This window comes from Taudactylus pleione, unplaced genomic scaffold (assembly GCF_031769625.1).
Source record: "Taudactylus pleione unplaced genomic scaffold, aTauple2 ptg001327l, whole genome shotgun sequence".
Lineage (NCBI taxonomy): Eukaryota > Metazoa > Chordata > Amphibia > Anura > Myobatrachidae > Taudactylus > Taudactylus pleione.
The window spans coordinates 953,259-974,839 of record NW_028285727.1 but is presented as its reverse complement, the minus strand read 5'-3'; the positions used below and the strand labels follow the sequence as shown (position 1 = coordinate 974,839).

The 21,581-nt window shown below is 47.8% G+C and overlaps 1 protein-coding gene across 1 annotated transcript in view; it reads left to right on the top strand.

Moving 5' to 3' along the window:
- The window catches only part of LEMD3 (LEM domain containing 3), an 85,400-nt gene that overhangs the window by 40,513 nt on the left and 23,306 nt on the right, over positions 1-21,581 (top strand). Inside the window, exons 4-5 of the mRNA XM_088463148.1 lie at positions 7,414-7,481; positions 16,801-16,880. Coding sequence (XP_088319274.1) covers positions 7,414-7,481; positions 16,801-16,880 — 148 coding nt within the window. The remainder of the gene's footprint in view (positions 1-7,413; positions 7,482-16,800; positions 16,881-21,581) is intronic.

Sequence of the window (21,581 nt, the reverse complement as noted above, 5' to 3'; positions counted from 1 at the left end):
CTTATGACCAGAGACATTCTTAGCAGCTTCTGGAAGCTCGCTGTAAACTGCTATTAATGGCTCCTTCAAATGAATTGTCACTTTTTTGGTATATAGTTCCTATGATCATTACAAATTTGTCTTTGGATGAAAAGATTTGTTCATGAGGATGTTTATCTGCATTGAAACCTTCATCTTTTCATTGAAGATGCTACATACTTATTGAGAAAATTAGGTTAAAAATCTCGTATGTATAGTTTTGGTTGGGCTAGATGTCATGTTAATACATATGAATATACCACATGGTCAGGGCAGGCAGTCCAATTTTGTATGTTGCTTATTTTATTTTTTACTTTAAATTTACACAAAATAGCATTAGATTGTTTTTGCTATGAGAGGAAAAATAATCTACCTAAACTAAAAGCATATTTTTCTTTTATAAACCATCACCAAGAAATAGTTTGGTTCTTTAAATACACTTTTCCAAAACCTCCTAAAGCTAGTTTCTATATGTAGTTATCTGTATATCAGCAGGAAATAACTGTGCACATTGTTTTAGTCAGAGGAGTCTCCTGTCTTTCAAATGTAGGTGCCTCCCAACTTTACTAGTGGTTCTGTACTGCGTTGGTGATAGTGACTACCAGACAATTCCACAAAGGAGGCCACCTCATTTGAACATGGGGAACCTCCTTTTTTTTATAATGAGTTATCCTCTGAATTTATTAAAGCCAGCATGGTGGAGATCTCCCCGCCCCCTCTCTATCCCTAGTTTTCATAATGATTTCTGTAGTGCAAGGTGTGTGTGTGTGTGTGTGTAGGTATCACACTGATCTTAGTTCTGCTCTGTTTTCCAGTACAGTGGTCAACTGGCAGAGTTGACACAAGAAGAGCGAGTATGGCTCAGAAAACTAAGGTGGCAACAAATGTGAACAAGTGGTGGTAGAGGGGGAAATGGGTCTAATTGTTTGGGGGTGGGGATAACATTTTCGTCTGTTCATGAAGTGCCGTGTGCCCCACATAAGCTATAAATTCCTACTCACTCCAACATATTGCTAAAGAACTTATTTGATGTAGGCATTGGTTAACCACAGAAATATACAGACTTCGACAGATTCAAGTATGGAGGATGGGATTGTGTCTGGGCAAGGGGTTGTGGGTATTGGGTAGACAAACCTTGTTAGAGGGGATGTGTAGTCATTAGCTGTAATGGCTGCTACATTTAAATCTGGAGCTCAGCAGTCTTTGTGCATTTTGTATTGTGCTATTGTTGAAACTTCGAAAGGCTTGCCCTATATTAAGCTTTCTACATCAGGGTCCATAGGGTATCCACAGGATACCTTGGGATATAGGTGATGACGTCAGGCATCGGGCACCATAGAGTTAAGTTTTCAGCCTCCCAGGATGCACTAGGGTCCCCCTCCTATACCCCGCCCCCGAGCCAAGGCAAACTACAGTTTTGTTGGTGCCCGGCTCGGAGTCGGAGCACCTGTTTAGAGGGGGATAAGGATAGCCCCTGAAGTTTTCTTCAAGGTAGCTGTGGCTGCCCATCTGGAAGTACAGCATGAACAGTCACTATTGACGTCCATGCTGTCTTCCCTACACCCCCGCAGGTACCAGAACGCTGGTACTGATACGGGGATGCTGGTAAGCATCTGGGGTCACAGTTAGCGGTGACCCCAGATGTTTTGGACCATGGCCGGATTCAAGGGGGCAGCGGGGTCCCGCGGTGGGTCCCCGCTGACCACATGGTCCAGAGTCCCCAGGCAGGGAGCTCCCTGGGGACTGGCTACAGCGTGGAGCCAGGTAACCAACCTGCGCTTCCACTACTCCCCTGGGACAGCGGACCGCGGCTGAGCGGTAGCGTTGCAGCGTCCCAGGGTTTAATTGCATGCCAGGGGAGCGCGCCTTCCTTGTACACAGCCGGCGCCTCCCCCGCTGCACACAGCCGGCGCCTGCCCCGCTGCACACAGCCCTCTCTGCACCTGCCGATTGGCCCTGTGGCAGCGCTCCTTCCCCAGGCCGGCCTCCTCTCTGCTCCTCGGCGGCCATCTTTGTAGAAGCATGGTGAACGCTGCTGATCGGTGGCATTGTGGTCTGGGTCCCCCGGCATACCTCTCCTCCGTTGGAACAGGTCTGTGTATGCAGCGCTGTGTCCTTCCAGGCTCTGTGTCTGCGTAGTTGAGGATCAGCGCTGATAGTGCAGGGATTGATTTCTTTGCATTGTATGTGACTTCTGCTAGCATCTGCTGCCTGTACTTTCACTTTCTACTGTCAGCCATTTCACTGTCCCTGCTTTTCTTCTGCTAAAGCCCTTACGGTGCGGTGAATGCAGGGCGGTTCTCCCACTATACTAACGAGTATCAGTGAGAGGGGTCACACACCTACCATCAAGTCTGAGAGTGACTTTCCTTTCCAGCTTCTGTGTACTACGTGCAAGGTACCAATAGCGGAGGGGGAGGGTAACGTGGAGGGGCTATGTCGGCAGTGTTTTTTATTGGCTCGACCAATTACTGTCACAGCTCCAGACCGGCTATGGCTGTATGTTGGGTAGCCAGAGCTATGGAGCGCTGGGCTGATAGTTTGGAGGCGTCTTTGGATTCAGACTGTTCGGCTGAACAGGCCGAGTTGATAGGCAATCTCCGGGATTCGGCCACTTACATCAATGAAGGTGGCCTTGGATGTTAGTACCCTTACATCTCGGATTTCTTCGGCAGCGGGTGCTGCTCGTCGCACCTTATGGTTGAGATCTTGGAAGGCGGACGCTGATTCCAAAAAGGGTTTGAAAGCTTTGCCCTTTAATGGAGAAGTCCTCTTGGGTACAGATGTGGACAAAATTGTGGCCACACTGGCGGCAGCCAAGTCTGCATGTCTCCCGTCTGCTGCGGTCCCTTCCAGTTCGGGTACGTCGTCCTTTCGGCCTTATAGGGCGAAGGGTAGGCCTAAAGCACAGTCCTTTCCCCGACAGGCTGGCCCCAAGAATTCGGCCAAGCCCAGGAAACGGTCCGGGCCTCCCTTTGGGGGATCCCAGAGTGGGAGGCCGCCTGCTGCAGTTCACCCAGTATTGGTCGGCAACTACGACACACTTGGGTTCACGAGGTTGTTTCTCACGGGTATGCCCTCTCCTTTCGGCACAGGCCCCCATCCCAATTCTTCACCATGGGTCTTCCCTTAGACCAGAACAAAGCCATGGAACTGCGGAAGTCTGGAGTTATAGTGCCTGTTCCATTCTCCCAGAGGGGCCAGGGTTTCTATTTCAATCTATTTTTGGTGCAGAAACCCAATGGGTCGTACCGTCCGATTCTCAACCTCAAGGCCCCTCAACAAGTCCTTGCGGGTGCCGCGGTTTCGGATGGAGACCCTACGGTCCATCATTCTGGACCTGGTACCTGGGGATTACATGGTGTCGTTGGACATACAGGACGCTTACCTGCATGTCCCTATTCTTTTGCGTCACTAACAGTTCCTCAGGTTTGCAATCCACAACGATCACTTTCAGTTCCGGGCGTTACCTTTTGGCCTGGCGACAGCACCACGTGTGTTCACCAAGGTTATGGCGGTCATGGTGGCGTTCCTGCGGCTGCAGGGTGTCCGCATGTTGCCGTACCTAGACGACCTTTTGTTGGTAGCAGGGTCTCCAGAGCTCCTTCTACGCCACTTGGAACTGACGATTGCAGTACTGCAACGGCACGGCTGGTTGATAAACTGGCAAAAGTCCACTCTGATCCCGTCTCAGAGGATTCTGCACCTCGGAGCCTTATTGGACTCCAGTCAGCAGAGGATCTTTGTGACGGGGGGAAAAGATCTCTGCCTTGCAGTTGAGGGTGCGCAGTTGTCTGCAGAGTCACCGTGTATCTCTACACTCGGCGATGAGGTTACTGGGCTCCATGGTGTCAGTATTCGACATGGTGGAGTATGCCCAGTTTCACTCCAGACCTCTGCAGCAATTGATCCTGTCCAAATGGAATGGACTGCCTCAGAGTCTAAAATCCCAGACGATGGTGCTCACTCCGGAGGTTCGCCTGTCCCTTGCCTGGTGGTTGCAGACGACCCATCTCAACAAGGGTCGTCTGTTTTGGGTGGCGAACTGGGTCCTATTGACAACGGACGCCAGCCTTCGGGGCTGGGGAGCGGTCACTGGTCCACACTTGTTCCAGGGCAGATGGACTCAGGCAGAAAAGGAGCTTCCAATAAACATCTTGGATCTCTGCACTGTTTTCAATGCTCTCCAGCAGGCACATCGGGTTCTCCAAGGTAACCCAGTGCAGGTCCAGTCGGACAACGCCACCATCGTGGCCTACATAAATCAGCAAGGAGGATCCTGAAGTCGGGCGGCACTCGTAGAGGTGTCCCGCATCCTGGTCTGGGCAGAGCGCAATCTCCCGGCCATATCAGCAGTATTCATCCCGGGAGTCCTCAACTGGGAGGCGGACTTTCTCAGTCACCAGGATGTTCATCCGGGGGAGTGGTCTCTGCACCAGGACGTCTTTCAACTTCTGGTGGACAGGTGGGGTCTTCCAGAGATCGACCTTATGGCGTCACGGCACAACAACAAGTTGCCAGTGTACGGTTTTCCCTTCCACGGGTAATCCGGAAATTCAAACAGGAAGGAGGGACGCTCCTGTTGATAGCTCCCGCGTGGCCCAGGCGGCACTGGTTCTCAGACCTTCAAGGTTTGTCCGTGGACATTCCTCTGTGGTTGCCGCTACGACCGGACCTACTGTCACAAGGTCCTTGTCTTCACCCGGACCTGACCCTGTCTTTGACGGCGTGGCTGTTGAGACGGCCATGTTAAGGTCCAGGGGGTTTTCCAGCTCTGTAGTACGAACTATGCTAAGAGCTCGGAAACCATCTTCTGCAAGAATATACCATCGTGTGTGGCATACATTTTTCCAGTGGTGTCAGCCGAGAGGTTATGCACCTCGGGAGTTCCGTCTGTCTAGAGTGTTGGCCTTCCTACAGACTGGACTAGACCATGTGCTTCGCCTTGCTTCTTTGAAGGTGCAGGTGTCTGCCCGGTTCCATCGTAGGATTGCTACCATCCCTGATGTGCGCTCCTTTTATGCAAGGTGTTCTTAGAATTCAGCTGCCATTTGTTCCACCAGTGGCGCCTTGGGATTTAGCTGTGGTCCTGAGGGCTCTCCAGGGACCGCCGTTTGAACCACTGGGCTCAGTTGACCTTAAATGGCTGACAGCTAAAACAATTTTCCTTCTGGTCATCGCTTCGGCCAGACTCGTTTCTGACTTAGGGGCTCTATCCTGTAGACCCCCTTTCCTGATTTTTCATGGTAACAGGGCAGTGCTGCGCACTCATCCTGAATTTCTTCCCAAAGTTGTTTCTCGTTTTCATTTCAACGAGGAAATCGTTGTGCTGGCTTTTAACTCACCTGACCTTTCAGTGGGTGAGGCCACTTTGGATGTTGTGCGGGCCTTAAGGATTTATGTTGACCGCACTTCTTCGTTTAGGAAATCGGACGCCTTGTTTGTCCTCTATGGCTACCGTAAAAAGGATTGGCCTGCTTCAAAGCAGACTCTAGCAGGTTGGATTCGTATGGCCATTTCAGAAGCTTATTTTCATGAAGGCCTTCCGGTTCCTTCCAATGTGAGGGCTCATTCCACTAGGTCTGTGGGGTCCTTCATGGGCAGCTCGACGTGGAGCCTCTGCAGTCCTGATCTGCAAGGCTGCCACGTGGTCCTCTGTCCATACCTTTGTGAGGTATTATGCGTTTGACACCTTTTGCCACTCAGGATGCTTCCTTCGGGCGGCGGATTCTCCTTTCAGCACATGAGCGTCCCCACCCTTGAAGGATACTGCTTTGGGACATCCCCAAGGTATCCTGTGGATACCCTATGGACCCTGATGTAGAAAATGAGATATGGTAAGAACTTACCTTTGTTATCTCTATTTCTACGAAGTCCATTGGGTTCCACAGGACTCCCGCCCTGTCGCACCTGTTCTGTAGATGGGCTTTACTCTGGTCACCGGTTTTTCCGTCTCCCTCTGGTGAGAATGTGATTCTTGTGTGTGTCCACATCTTTTTTTTTTTCTCTCTCTTCCTTCTCCTCCTATGGCTTGGTACGTAACTAAGATGCCTTGGCTCGGGGGCGGGGTATAGGAGGGGGACCCTAGTGCATCCTGGGAGGCTGAAAACTTAACTCTATGGTGCCTGATGCCTGACGTCATCACCTATACCCCAAGGTATCCTGTGGAACCCTATGGACTAGAAATAGAGAAAACAAAGGTAAGTTTTTACCATATCTCATATTTTTCCTTGTGAACTTTTAGGACAGGATGTACTAAGATCTGGAAAGTGATAAATTGGAGAGTGAAAAACTACAGACCAATCAGCTCCTAACTGTCATTTTTCAAATACAGCCTGTAACACGACCGTTAGGAGCTGAGTGGCTGTTAGTTTATTACTCCCCAATATATCACTTTCCAGAGTTTAATACATCTCCCCCTTATTATGATGATAAAATGTTTCTTGGTGCAGGTATACAAATCTGTGTTTGGCATTAGTATCACTTATGCTGGGCATACACTATACAATTATCTGTCAGATATCTGTCTAATCTGGCTGGTTGTAATGAAAACTTGGTAATGTATGGGAGCAAATGACAATCGAGCATATGGTCTTAAACACTGGAAAATGGAAAAAAAAAAAAATTGTTCAAAGTGGTTAAATTCATTTGATTTAATCAGTTTGTCTGAACGACCATTTTTGTCTTTTCCAGTGTTTGTGAGCAAATAGTTGATTGTTTGCTCCCATACATTATCAGATTTTCATTCCAACCAGCCAGATAACTGACAGATAATGTATAGTGTATGCCCAGCATATGAACTAACAAGGATATTTCTATAAATTATCAGGGTTGGGTAAAAAAAAAAGGACAAGTGCTGGCCGTGCAGCAGTTTTCCAGCTTAGCACGGCGCTAACAGCCACGCGGCGGACACTTTTTTTTATTAGGAGAATGCAGGTTCTTGTGACTAAACACCCATGTTAAGTCGGAGAATGCCGGTTCTCAAGACTTAACTGGCCACTGTACGACCAAACAGCGTGCTGAATTGAATAGCCCTATGTATTTGTGGGTGACTTAGGGGAAAAAAAAACACATTTGCTTTCATTCACTTTCTTGCAATTTAATTTTTTTTCATCTTTTTTAGCTCATTTTGGGTAGCTTTCCTTTGTCGTATCAATTATAAGGAAAAGGAGTATTTTCAGAAAAGCCAGAGAAGTGTGAAAATAAACTCTGCATAGGTGTGACAGAAGCATTTGCAGTAAAGAAGTTAAAGTGGGAATTGTAGTCCTATTTCATAGCCTATACAATCACAAATGAATACGATTGCATCAATATCTAGTATGAATTATATGAAGCAAGTTTGAGAAATATATATATTTTTTTTGTTCATATAATTTTTTTTGTTCATTCTATTAGGAGACTATATATGTGGTGATGCCGATTACGGTCGAATTTCTGTCCAGGAGGCAGTGGAGTATTTACAGGTCAGTCAGTTGTCATTCTAACTGCAGAAAAGAGACCTTAATGAAAGAGAATATAAAATACTCCTCATGTAAAGTGCCATTACCATCAAAAATGAACCCAATGTGTTTATCTTTATGGGATTTTTTTGTTTTGTAACTGGCTAATAAAATAAAAATGGCTTAAGGTGGGTACACACGGTACGATGCGACCCCCGATCTCATGGCCGACATATTGGGCGGTCCCTACACACGGGGCGATCTGGTGCCCGACCGTTGAATGGGATAGTCTGCCGCATCGCCTGATCTTTTTGCATGTACAAAAGATCAGGAGATGCGGCTGACTACTCCACGGCAGCTCGCAATGCATGATATAGTGCATACACCCTGAACAGTATTGCTGATTTATTGTTCTGATGCGTCGGTTCGTTAGCAATATCATTCCGTGTGTAGGGGCCTTTAATGCAACCCATCCATTTAAAAGTAAAGATATACTCACCCTTGACTGCCACCTTGCTGTAGTGTAAATAAACTCAACAAAGAGCAGAGAGAACAGGGAGTCCTCTCTTTTGAAGTGGTTTGGGCAATAATTCCATCTGAAGAGGATTTTGTCATTATAGCATGTATGTAACAAAAGCTAGCATGGCTAATTTGAAATTTTCACACCATTGGCCCTTATCAATGTTCAATTACCTATTTCATGCAAAGGCAGGAAGAGGGGGTGATGCCTATGTACATTAAAGATGAGAGATCAGATGTTGGGGAGCTTCTTTGGCTAGAAAAAAGATTCAAGTGATGAGCCTTATGCGGCACACAGTGCTTGGGGATTGAGAGAACGTAATGGCCGAATTGGAAATACAACCAACATGAGTGAGCCAGAAGCTTAAAAGAACATTTGAATATCTATGAAATATTTCATCTCTCTTGAATCCACCAGTTAGTCCTTTGTACATAGGGCCGGATTCAATTAGAGGCGAAAAATTTCCGTGGATTCGGACTTTCTGCCAGTTTTCAAAGCATCTCCATTTTCAATTCCAGGACGATTTCGTCTAAGCGGAAAGTCAATGCATTGTGATAGGCAGAAAGTATCTCCTATGAATAGCAAGTGAAAAAAAGTGCAAAATTGTTATTTTGGTGTGCCAACGTGGGGAAACTACTTGGGACAGCCCCCCAAAGGACAAATCTGCAAAAAAAAATTTCCTCAGAACACCCCAAAAAAGTACTTTGGTTTGAGGGCAAATAAGTGGGGGGACAACTATGAAAACTAGCAAAATAGACTTCTTCCGGTCCTGTAAGGAGGGGCTAAGTGTTTTGGGGATTGCAGGTGCATGTATGAGGGTAGTTTTTCACTTTTTTAAAAAGTTCACTTTACAGACCTAAAAATATGCTAGCACCCATTTTCGAGTACCACAAATTTGACTGGACTACTTATTTTCACCCCAAAATACTGCTTTCTACTTCAGGGTCCATAGGGTATCCACAGGATACCTTGGGTATAGGTGTGACGTCAGTCATCGGGCACCATAGAGTTAAGCTTTCAGCCTCCCAGGATGCACTAGGGTCCCCCTCCTATACCCCGCCCCCGAGCCAAGGCACCCCAGTTTAGTTTGGTGCCCGGCCGGAGTCGGATGCACCTGTAGGAGAGGGGGCTAAGAAGAGCCCCTGAAGTTTTCTTCAAGCAGCTGATGCTGCACATCTGGAAGTACAGCATGGACAGTCAGTCCTGACGTCCATGCTGTCTTCCCTACACCCCCGCCGGTACCAGAACGCCGGTACTGATCCGGGGATGCTGTTAGACATCTGGGGTCACAGCTAGCGGTGACCCCAGATGTTTAGGACCATGGCCGGAATCAAGGGGGACAAAGGTAAGCAGCGGGGTCCCGCGGTGGGTCCCCGCTGAAACACATAGTCCAGAGTCCCCAGGCAGGGGGCTCCCTGGGGACTGGCTGCAGCATGGAGCCAGGTTCTAACCTTCGCTTCCACTACCCCCCTGGGACAGCAGGACCGCGGCAGTGCGGTAGCGCTGCGGCGTCCCAGGGGTTAAATGCATGCCAGGGGAGAGCGCCTTCCCTGTCTCACAGCCGGCGCCTCCCCCGCTGCACACAGCCCTCTCTGCACACGCTGACTGGTCCTGTGTCAGCGCTCCTCCCCAGGCCGGCCTCCTCTCTGCGCCTCGGTGGCCATCTTTGCAAGAAGCATGGTGAGCGCTGCTGGACGCTGAAGAACGGTGGCATCGTGGTCTGGGTCCCCCTGCATACCTCTCCTCCGTTGGATAAGGTCTGTGTATACAGCGCTGTGTCCCACCAGGCTCTGAGTCTGTGTAGTTGAGAATCAGCGCTGATAGTGCAGGAATTGATTTCTTTGCATTGTATGTGACCTATGCTAGCGTCTGCTGCCTGTACTTTCATTTTCTGTCAGCATTTTACTGTCCCTGTTCTTTCTGCTAAAGCCCTTGCGGTGCTTGCAGGGTGGTTCTCCCACTATACTAACGAGTATCAGTGAGAGGTGTCACATACTTACCATTATGTCTGAAAGTGATTTTCCTCTCCAGCTGTTATGTACTACATGCAAGGTACCTATAGCGGAGGGGGACGGCAGTGCGGAAGGACTATGTCGACAGTGTTATTCGTTGACGCGACCGATTACGGTCACAGCTCTGGTACAGGAGCCGCCCTGGGCTTGTTTTGCCAAAGCGCTTACAACCCTCGTGGGCCAGTTAGCTCCGCAGCCTGCCCTCACTCAGATGGGTTTGTCCCAGCAGTCAGTGGTGTCGTCACCCATGCAGGGTTTCCCAAGACAATTGATGGTACCCCCACAGTCTCCCTATTTCCCCCCCCTCAGGTCTCTCATGAGCCTGCGTGGGTTAATTCGTTAACAAGCTCTGTACAGCAGTTGTCAGAAGTGTTACAAGGGGAGTCTGTGATGCGTCCTCACAAGCGGCCGGTGGCGTCTGTCTGCTCCTTATGAGGATGACGACTGGACGGGACGTGGGGAGATTCTGGATCTTTCTGACCAGGAAACTTCCCGCCCTAAAGAGTCGGACGCTAATTGTAAGGTGTATATACCTGGCCTTATTCGTGCAGTCCGTACTGCTTTAGATATTGAGGATGAGGAGCCTCCGGTATCAAAGTCCAAATACGCCTTTTTCAAAGATGTTAAAGGAGATACCACAGTGTTTCCTCTTTCGGGGCAATTAGTTGACCACCTAGAGGAAGCGTGGAAACAGCCAGGCAAACTATATCAGCCTCAAAGGCGTTTAACAGTGGCGTATCCGTTTGCGGTCAATTATTTTGCAAAGTGGGAATCCCCTCCTCAGGTGGATTCTCATGTGACACGCCTTGTCCGTAGTGCCACATTACCCATGCCATCCATGTCCTCCCTTAAGGATGCTATGGACCGCAAGGTGGAGATCTGCCTGAAGTCCGTCTATTCCCTTGCGGGGGGGGGGGGGCTGCGCGGCCGGCTATGGCCATTTGCTGGGTTGCCCGAGCTATGGAGCGCTGGGCTGATACGTTGGAGGCGTCCTTCGATTCCGACTGTTCGGCTGAGCAGACGGAGTTGATCGGCAATCTCCGGGATTCGGCCACTTATATCAACGAAGCGGCCTTGGATGTTAGTACCCTGGCGTCTCGAATTTCTTCGGCAGCTGTGGCTGCTCGTCACACCTTGTGGTTGCGATCCTGGAAGGCGGACGCTGATTCCAAAAAAGGTTTGGAGGCGTTGCCTTTTAACGGAGAAGTTCTCTTCGGTCCAGACCTGGACAAAATTCTAGCCACGCTGGCGGCAGCTAAATCGGCATGTCTCCTGTCGGCTGCTATTCCTTCTCGTTCAGGTACTCCGTCCTTTCGGTCTTATAGGGCCCAGGGTAGGCCTAAGACATAATCCTTTCCCCGACAGGCTGGCCCCAAGAAATCGGCCAAGCCCCGGAAGCAGGCCTGGAGTACCAGATGTCCGGCCCCTAAGCCAGATGACAAGCCTGCGGCCTGACGGTCCGGGCCTCCCTTTGGGGGATCCCAAAGTGGGAGGCCGCCTGCTGCAGTTCGCCCGGTGTTGGTCGGTCACCACGACAGACACTTGGGTTCTCGAGGTGGTCTCACACGGGTATGCCCTCTCCTTCCGGCACAGACCTCCGGCTCGATTCTTCACCACGGGTCTACCATCAGACCGGAACAAAGCCACGGAGCTGCGGAAAGTTTTGCACACTATGCTCCAGGCTGGAGTTATAGTGCCTGTTCCATTCTCCCAGAAGGGCCAGGGTTTCTATTCCAATCTCTTTTTGGTGGGTCGTTTCCTCCGATTCTCAACCTCAAAGCTCTCAACAAATCTTTGCGGGTGCCGAAGTTTCGGATGGAGACCCTACGGTCCATCATTCTGGCGCTGGAACCTGGGGACTACATGGTGTCATTGGACATACAGGACGCTTACCTGCATGTCCCTATTCTTTTGCGCCATCAGCGGTTCCTCAGGTTTGCAATCCGCAGCGACCACTTTCAGTTCCGGGGGTTACCTTTTGGCCTGGCGACAGCACCACGTGTTTTCACCAAGGTGATGGCTGTCATGGCGGCTTCCCTGCGGCTGCAGGGGGTCCGCATGTTGCCGTACTTGGACGACCTTCTATTAGTGGCAGCATCTCCGGAGTTCCTTCTGCGCCACTTGGACCTGACCATTGCGCTACTGCAACGGCACGGCTGGTTAATAAACTGGCAGAAGTCCACCCTGGTCCCGTCTCAGCGGATTCTGCACCTCGGAGCCTTATTGGACTCGGGACAGCAAAGGATCTTTGTGACGGGGGGAAAAGATCTCTGCCTTACAGTCGAGGGTGCGCAGTTGTCTGCAGAGCCGCCGGGTGTCTCTACACTCGGCGATGAGGTTACTGGGCTCCATGGTGTCGGTATTCGACATGGTGGAATATGCCCAGTTTCATTCCAGACCTCTGCAGCACCTGATCCTGTCCAAGTGGAATGGACTGCCTCAGTCTCTAAAATCCCAGACGATAGTGCTCACTCCGGAGGTTCGCCTGTCCCTGACCTGGTGGTTGCAGACGACCCATCTCAACAAGGGTCGTCCGTTCTGGGTGGCGAATTGGGTCCTGTTGACGATGGACGCCAGTCTTCGGGGCTGGGGAGCAGTTTCGGGTCCACACTTGTTCCAAGGCAGGTGGACTCCGGCAGAAGCAGAGCTTCCCCTAAACATCTTGGAACTCCGAGCGGTGTTCAACGCTCTCCAGCAGGCGCGTCGAGTTCTCCAAGGTCACCCAGTGCAGGTCCAGTCGGACAACGCTACCACCATGGCCTACATAAACCGGCAAGGAGAAACCCGAAGTCGGGCGGCTCTCGTAGAGGTGTCTCGGATCCTGGTATGGGCGGAGCGCAATCTTCCGGCCATATCAGCGGTCTTCATCCCGGGAGTGCTAAACTGGGAGGCGGACTTTCTCAGTCGTCAGGACGTTCATCGGGAGAATGGTCCCTGCACCCGGACGTTTTTCAACTGCTGGTGGACAGGTGGGGTCTTCCAGAGATCGACCTCATGGCGTCCCGGCACAACATCAAGTTGCCGGTGTACGGGTCTCGCACAAGAGACGAAAAGGCGTCTCTGGTGGATGCTCTGTCAGTCCGGTGGACGTTCCGGTTTGCTTATCTCTTTCCGCCGGTTTCCCCACTTCCACGGGTAATCCGGAAATTCAAACAGGAAGGAGGGACGCTCCTGTTGATAGCTCCCGCATGGCCCAGACGGCACTGGTTCTCAGACCTTCAGGGTCTGTCCGTGGACAGTCCTCTGCGGTTGCCGCTACGTCCGGACCTTCTGTTACAGGGTCCTTGTCTTCACCCGGACCTGACTCTGCTGTCTTTGACGGCGTGGCTGTTGAGACGACCATGTTAAGGTCCAGGGGGTTTTCCAGCTCTGTAGTGCGTATCATGCTCAGAGCTCGGAAACAGTCTTCCGCGAGAATATACCATCGCGTGTGGCATACGTTCTTGCAGTGGTGTCAGCCGAGAGGTTATGCACCGAGGGAGTTTCGTCTGTCTCGGGTTCTCGCCTTCCTGCAAGCGGGATTAGACCATGGGCTTCGCCTTGCTTCTTTGAAGGTGCAAGTTTCGGCCCTGTCTGTCTGGTTTCATCGTAGGATTGCCACAATCCCGGATGTGCGCACCTTTATGCAAGGTGTTCTGCGCATTCAGCCACAGCCAGCCTTGGGATTTGGCTGTGGTCCTGAGGGCTCTGCAGGGACCGCCGTTTGAACCACTGGGCTCAGTGGATCTTAAATGGCTAACAGCTAAGACTGTTTTTCCTTCTGGTCATAGCTTCGGCCAGACGTGTTTCTGATTTAGGGGCTCTTTCTTGTAGATCCCCTTTCTTGATTTTTCATGGGAACAGGGTAGTGCTACGCACTCGTCCTGAATTTCTTCCCAAAGTTGTTTCCCAGTTTCATGTTAACGAGGAAATAGTTGTTCCGGCCTTTAACTCACCTGGCCTTTCAGTGGGTGAGGCCACTTTGGATGTTGTGCGGGCCTTAAGGACTTATGTTGACCGCACTTCTTCGTTTAGGAAGTCGGACGCCTTGTTTGTCCTCTATGGCTTCCGTAAAAAGGGTTGGCCTGCTTCAAAGCAGACTTTGGCAGCCTGGATCCGTATGGCTTTTTCTGAAGCTTATCTTCATGAAGGTCTGCCGGTTCCTCCTTCTGTGAAGGCTCATTCCACTAGGTCTGTGGGTCCTTCGTGGGCAGCTCGACGTGGTACCTTTGCAGTCCAGATCTGCAAGGCTGCTACATGGTCCTCTGTCCATACCTTTGTGAGATATTACAGGTTTGACACCTTCGCCTCTCAGGATGCTTCCTTCGGGCGGCGGATTCTCCTTTCAGCACAGGAGCGTCCCCACCCTTAAAGGATACTACTTTGGGACATCCCCAAGGTATCCTGTGGATACCCTATGGACCCTGAAGTAGAAAATGTGAGATATGGTAAGAATTTACCTTTGTTATCTCTATTTCTACGAAGTCCATAGGGTTCCACAGGACTCCCGCCCTGTCGCACCTGTGCTGCAGATTGGCTTTACTCTGGTCACCGGTTTTTCCGTCTCCCTCTGGTGAGAATGTGATTCTTGTGTGTCTCCAGATCTTTGTTCTCTCTCTTCCTTCTCCTCCTCCGGCCTGTGGCTTGGTAACTAACTGAGGTGCCTTGGCTCGGGGGTGGGGTATAGGAGGGGGACCCTAGTGCATCCTGGGAGACTGAAAACTTAACTCTATGGTGCCCGATGCCTGACGTCATCACCTATACCCCCGAGGTATCCTGTGGAACCCTATGGACTTCGTAGAAATAGAGATAACAAAGGTAAGTCCTTACCATATCTCATATTTTATGCCATTTTTCACCACTTTTGCAAAGACGCTAATAAGAAGCAATTTAAACTATTTAAGTACCCCAAACACTCTTATTAGGGCTATTAGTACACATCTACATTGATTTCCTGTGTTAGTGCATCTTATTTGGGGATACAGACTGATTTCCCCACTTCTGACAGAACTTTCCGCCTGTTCTGCATTCACCGCTTTCTGTTTTCACCTGTTTAGAAATTGAATATGAAGAAAAGTTGGGATGCGCGCTTACATATTTTGCCTCTGAAGGAGGCAGAAAGTCGGACAGGCGAAACTTTTCCGACTTTTCGCCTCTAATTGAATACGGGCCATAATCTGAAAACTACTTATGTCAATTGTTAGACAAGAGGTCCGGTGGAAAATAAGATAATAGAGGATTAACTATGTCCTGGGAGCGAATAGAGATATCTAAATCTGCTCCAGCATTTAAATGTTGGCTCAAAAAATGGTACATGAGAACTTAGAGATTTTGACCAGCCATGGGAGTATGTGAGTAGAAGGGGAGAACATTGTTCCTAGATGAGGACCCGCTGTGGAGATGTCTTGCCAGACTACTCGTACTACATGGAATGAATAGAAACTAATGAAGCAAGGAAGTTGAAGACCCCCATTTGCTGTACTCTAAATGAGGAGCTCGTGTCCAAGTCTGAGCCTTCACCAACCCCAGACAAATCTCCCAACAGCGACTTGGATATTTTTGAAAAGAAAGTTGAGAATGCATATAGGGAGGGCTTGAAGAAAATGAAGTATCTTGGGTATGGTATTAATTTTGACTGTATCAACCCGCCCCATAAATGACCATTTCAGTGATAACCATTTCCAGAAGTCTAATTTGAATTTCACTTAAAAGGGGCAAGACATTTAGGGGGCAGTTCGAATCCCAGGATGGCAATGTAGCTCCCAGCATGAGTGCCTGGAGCTATTAACTTGGTTGCGCTATAAATCCACAACTAGAGGATTTTTGCTCGCACCCTCCTAAGGTGCAAGCACAAATCTGACTACCGCATGCAATTACTGCCCTGAGGCACTAGTTTACAGCATTGCAACCAGCACTTAAGTTGGAAAATACAATTTAATGTGACTAAGCCCTTGGCACTAGTTACGGTAAACTGCATCTCCCGAGTGAAGTGTAGGGTGCGATGTGGGCAAGGCACTCATCCTGGGAGCTACATCGCCATACTAGGAATTGAATTTCCCCCTTTTGGGCTGATACTGAGTTGGGAGCAAAGCAAAAAAAAATAAGTAACTTTATACCTGGGCAAAACCGTGTTGCACTGCAGGTGGTGTAACTGTAATGTCAGGTACACACTGTTACAGTAAAATGTAAGACATATCGTACCTCGGGTGCACATTAGAATGGTGTAATGAACGACGGAACGATCCCTAGTTCCGTCCTTCATTACCTGCAACGGGGGCCTGTATGCGTTCTGCATCGCGGCAGTCTGGATGCTGACGCTTACATTCCCTGTGCCAGAATCCCAGTGCAGCTAGGTGCATCTCTCCCTCTATTTTGTATTTGTAATTTAAACCTCATTAGTACTACATATTGGTTTCCATAGCGCCATAGGCTATTTTCTTTCTTTTGTTAACAACAAAGCTGTGCAGCATTTGTGGACTAAAAGCAAAAGCAGCCAAAAATGTATAAAAGTATTTCTGCCCATTGCTTTGCAACCTGATTTGTGCCAGATACAATGTTACTTTAATTGGAAGTGGTTAGAATAGCAATGAAGTGATCTGCATAGTCTTGATAGTGTTAGGGTTAGTGATTTTAGAATGGTTGTAGTTAGTAGACATTGAGAATTGTGCTCCAGAAGCACTCCTTATTTAGAAACTTTAGTACCTGTACTTTTTGTTTCAAAGATCACATTCTGTACATAGCATTTCATTTTTATGGATTTTTATCCCTCTCCCTGGTATGACTTGTCTTCATACTATATAGCTCTCTAACTTTTTTTTTTTTTTTTTAACAGGGTTTAGGTCAAGAATATGTTCATGAGTTGAACAACTCGTTAATGTGGATTTTACAGTCTGGAAAAGATGTTGGAATCAAGTGAGTGTATGAGTCAGAAACAAAAAAGTGAATCCTATTGCTGAGTTACTGAGAACCTTCTAAGCTGATGATGAAACATAGACTCCAAGTGTTTTAATACACACGTACCACACTACTTTCTACACTACATAAATTTAGTAGGTCTCCTATGAAACCTTATACTTTGTTTCCAGTGAAATATTTCTGCAGTAGTGTTACCTTTATAGAGAATAAAATAGACATGTTAACACATTATCTCGCACCCTTCCTCCCTGTGACCAGTAAGTAACATTTTTAAAAACAGGCCATAAAAGTAATTGTTGAAGAGGGCTCTGCTTGGGAACGTTTAACAATCTAAGGGGGTGATTAAATTCTTTTATCAGGCACCTTAACTAATGGGCGCCCCATTGAGCAATTCAATTGTTGCTCCGTTCAGGCACCCATAGGCACGGATAGACAAATTTCTGCTCGCAGAAATGAGAGAAGTTGGCACTTTGCATGCCCAAAGTACTTTAAACAGGTTCAACCACTGTGCAGCTAAAACCACGGCACGGCACCTGAATGGAGCAACAATTTAATAGCTCCGTTGTTTTCCCAATAGTTAAGGTGCCCGATAAAATAAGTGAATCGCCCCCCTAAATTTCTTAAGGGATGCACGTTTTGTCGGTAAGTTGTAAATGGAGAGCAAAATGGATGGATTGTGTAGCATAGCGTTCCCGCTAGGCTGTTTCAGCGGGGCCCCGCTGAAACAGCCTGCGGGTTCTGTCCCCTCCCGCGGGCCGCAGTATCCTGCAGGTGGAGAAAACGGCGGCGCAGCAGTCACCGCATGTGTCCGGCATCCATTCAGTGACAGCAGTGGGGGCTACCTGGCATGATCGTAAGTGCCAGGCACGCCTCCAAGAGTGATGGAAAGGGGACGTGTCATAAAGACACGACCCTTATTCATTGGCCACGCCCCTTTCTCCTAGCGTGAACACTAGCAGAGAGCTGTGTGGTTGGTAATGTAAACTTTGTAGCAGTGTTCATAACACTGCAATGGGCACAATTTCTGGATGGGAAGGCAAGTTCATTTTCTGGTTTGGCTTGACTAATGGGGTCCATACATCAGGCAACTATCGGGGTAATTCTCCGTTCTGCCGATGCTTGGGACAGGACATTAGTGAAATCCAACATGTTGGACAATCCCGCTTCCGAACTGAAAATTGTCACTCTGCGAGTCTGGAATTTTTAACATGCTGTATTTTACTAGTTCCCTGATAAATTGCCAATCCTCTATATCCACGAATCTGTCCGTAGTTGTGTGGCCCACATTAGTCCATAAATGAAGATCGTGTTGACTGTATTAGTGAAAGCTTCAAGATATGGTTAATGATTGGCAACCGCCGGGATTCTGAAGGTGAGTACTGGAGTTGGGGGGAGGGTTAGGCACTAGGAGGGTGGGTTATGTTTAGGCTGGGGGGGACGGAGGAGGTTGAGTTTAGGGTGCGAGGAGGATGTCAGATTTAGGCACTTGGGCGGTAGGTTAGGTTTAGGCTGTGGGAGGGGTTGGGTTAGGAGTACTTACTATTGGGCGTCGGGATTCTGACCGCCAGCATCCCATTCAGTGATGTGGAAATTTATGGACATGAAGCTGTTAGAAAATCTGCTTTATTGAATCTCTCTTTAACCTCTTGACTATTTCCCACAAAACATGCAGAAATTGCAGTGTGTAATAAAATAATATATATATATATATATATATATATATATATATATATATATATATGTATATTATCTGTTTTGCTCCCCCTCCCCATTCCCTCGTGTCCATAGGACTGCAAAATAAACTCCCACGCCTCCCATTGGCAATAGACACCGCAGTGGTCATAAATGACCTACCCCCCCATCCCAAACTAATAGCAAAAAGAAAAAAAATCCCTGTTTTATAAGCAACCACCTGTAAAAATCCTCCTTCTACCCTGACTGGTTTATTTTTTTTTCATTATTTTTACCCCACAACCTAGAACCCTGCCCCCCCCCCCCCTTTCTTTTTTTTTTTTTTTCCCCCCCCCCAAACCACTTATACTAGATTCTCCCACTGGGGGTTACCCACCCCAATGGGCATATACCCCCCTCCCTCACATGCGGAGCGTGTCAATGGGACTAGTAAGTCTCCTCCTGCTGCAGCTTATATCTGTACTTGCAGAGATCTGCAAAATGGTGCTGCCTTGCACTGTGATCCCCAGCGCATGGCCACCACATCACTTTCGGGGGGTTGGGGAGTAAGAGGAGATTCGTTCTGCATTTGTGCAGAATGGATCTCCTTTTCTAAAGCTGGGGGGGGGACACAGAGGAGCGGCATGGTTGCATGTGATGCGACCTTGTCAGCTGAAACACTGCTAGCTCCAGTCGAATCGCATGCGATATTGCCAGGTAAGGGGTTAAAGTGCTTGACTGTTTTCAGTTTTGTAGGACAGTGGTTCTCAAACTCAGTCCTCAGGGACCCAAACTGTTCACATTTTTCATGTCACCTAGTAGGTGACGCATGGTTACTCAGTGACACATTTTAACAGGTCCACAGGTGGAGCTAATTATTTGACTCTTGATTCTGTGAGGAAACTTGGAAAACATGCACTCTTTGGTCTTCCTGAGGCCCGAGTTTGAAAACCTATGGTGTAGGTGATGGATAACAAATATTAATGATCCAAAACTTAAACATCGGACATTGAGGAGCACAGGAGTCACCCCAGAGAGAGAGTGAGGGAGAACGTGGAGCGGACTGCCTAGCGGCGGATATCAGTGACAGGCAAGGTGGAGGTAAGGAGAAAGTTGTGCTCTACGGAGGAACGGTGGAAGCCGGGAGATCCAGGGGGGACGGCGCACTGAGAGCGGTACACCTGAGATGTGTACTGTCCACCCGACTACCCCAAACACCACCATTATTCCCCCACAAATCACAACCAGAGGGAATGCTACACACACACTGCTGTGCAGCAGACGAGTGAGCAATATCCTGATGCTTACCACACCACCCATTCACCGCTGGGTGAGACTGTCAGCTACTGCAGATCTGACAGCCAGTACTTAAGTATCCATACTGTAACGTGTACTTTGAGGAAAATACTGCGTATCTAATACTCACTGGACATAAGGAAACTTTCACATCGTTTATTGTGATACAAGATCCTTTCTTACCTGGATATTCCGATTTACTATCCTCAAATTGACTTTTTTATTGAATGCATTTTTACCTTTATATATTTAATTTTTAGTTTTAACTTTCAACTTTATATTTTCAGATGGCTTTAGTTTTTAACGAATTTCATTCCTCTCTTTCATCCCCTCCCTCACCCCCCGATGTTTCCTTGTTAGTCTGTTTGTCTAGACATCTATGAGCCAATTGGTATAATAAACCTTCTCAACAATTAACTGAATAAATTCTTACTGAATTTGTATTCAACTCTAGACTGCATATCGTATTTATGACACACTTACCATTTCAGTCATAATTAGTATACCATTATGTCTGTTGTCATTATTATTATTAGGGTTTATCAATATAACATACACAAACTCATAGGAGAGCGCTAGCTGTCTTGAATTTCTATATATGTAACCTAGGAAAGTGGTGACCTCATCAGCGATAGCAGCTCCCAATCCACTCCAGATCCATCTAGATGAGCGCACGGCAGAAAAATAAATGGAACTTTTCAACATGGAGGGCAGTTGACAAGAAATTGCTTTGGTTGACTGCTCTGAAGCAGCAGTTGTGATGACAGCCCTTGATAAATTGAGTAATTAATGGAATTGTAAATGTGTGGTAGTGTTGGGTTTTCCAGCAGCAATAACTTAAATCTTTTGGGGTGTTATATGTCCCAATCTGCCAGCTTGGATGAGGCATGATAATACTATGAATACATAGCTTTGTTAAAACCAAAGTTAACTGCTTTATTTGTGCGAGGCACAAAGCTCTCAAAATAAAGGTTAACCCAAACAATGGAGCCTGAGTTTTTGTGACCTTTAGCCTGACATGGTGACACTATCTATCTAATGTACCACACTCCAAACTCTGTCCTCAAGGCACCCTAACAGTCCAGGTTTGAAGGCCATCCATTCTTGACCACTGGTGACTTAATTAGTACCTCAGTCAATTTGTGTTAACCACCTGTGCTCAACCATGGATATTTCTTAAACCTGTACTGTTGGCGTTCCTTGAGGACTGCGTTTGGGAACCTCTGCGCTAAAGTATGTTTGGCATTCTGGACTTTCAATAAAACTTGTATCAATGGTAATCTTCTCTCTTGTAGATCTGTGATTACAGCTCATCGAGTAGCCGTTTTGTTTTTGCTAAATATCTGAATATTTGAAAAATTGTTTTTTTTTTTGTTTTTTTTTACAAGTCATATTTTGGAGTCTTCCATTATTGGCAGCAGTCTAGAGTCTTACATATGAGCTATTGACTAATAACTTTTATCTCCAAAAAGATTATTTCATAATGCCGTTGGTAGTTTTATTGATACAGGTTGAGTCTCCCATATCCAAAATGCTTGGGACCAGGGGTATTTTGGATATCGGAATATTCCGTATTTTGGAATAATTGCATATTATAATGAAATATCTTGGAAATGGGACCCAAATATACACACAGAATGCATTTATGTGTTATATACACCTTATACACACAGCCTGCAGGTCATTTTAGACAATATTTTTTATAATTTTGTGCATCAAAAAAAGTTTGTG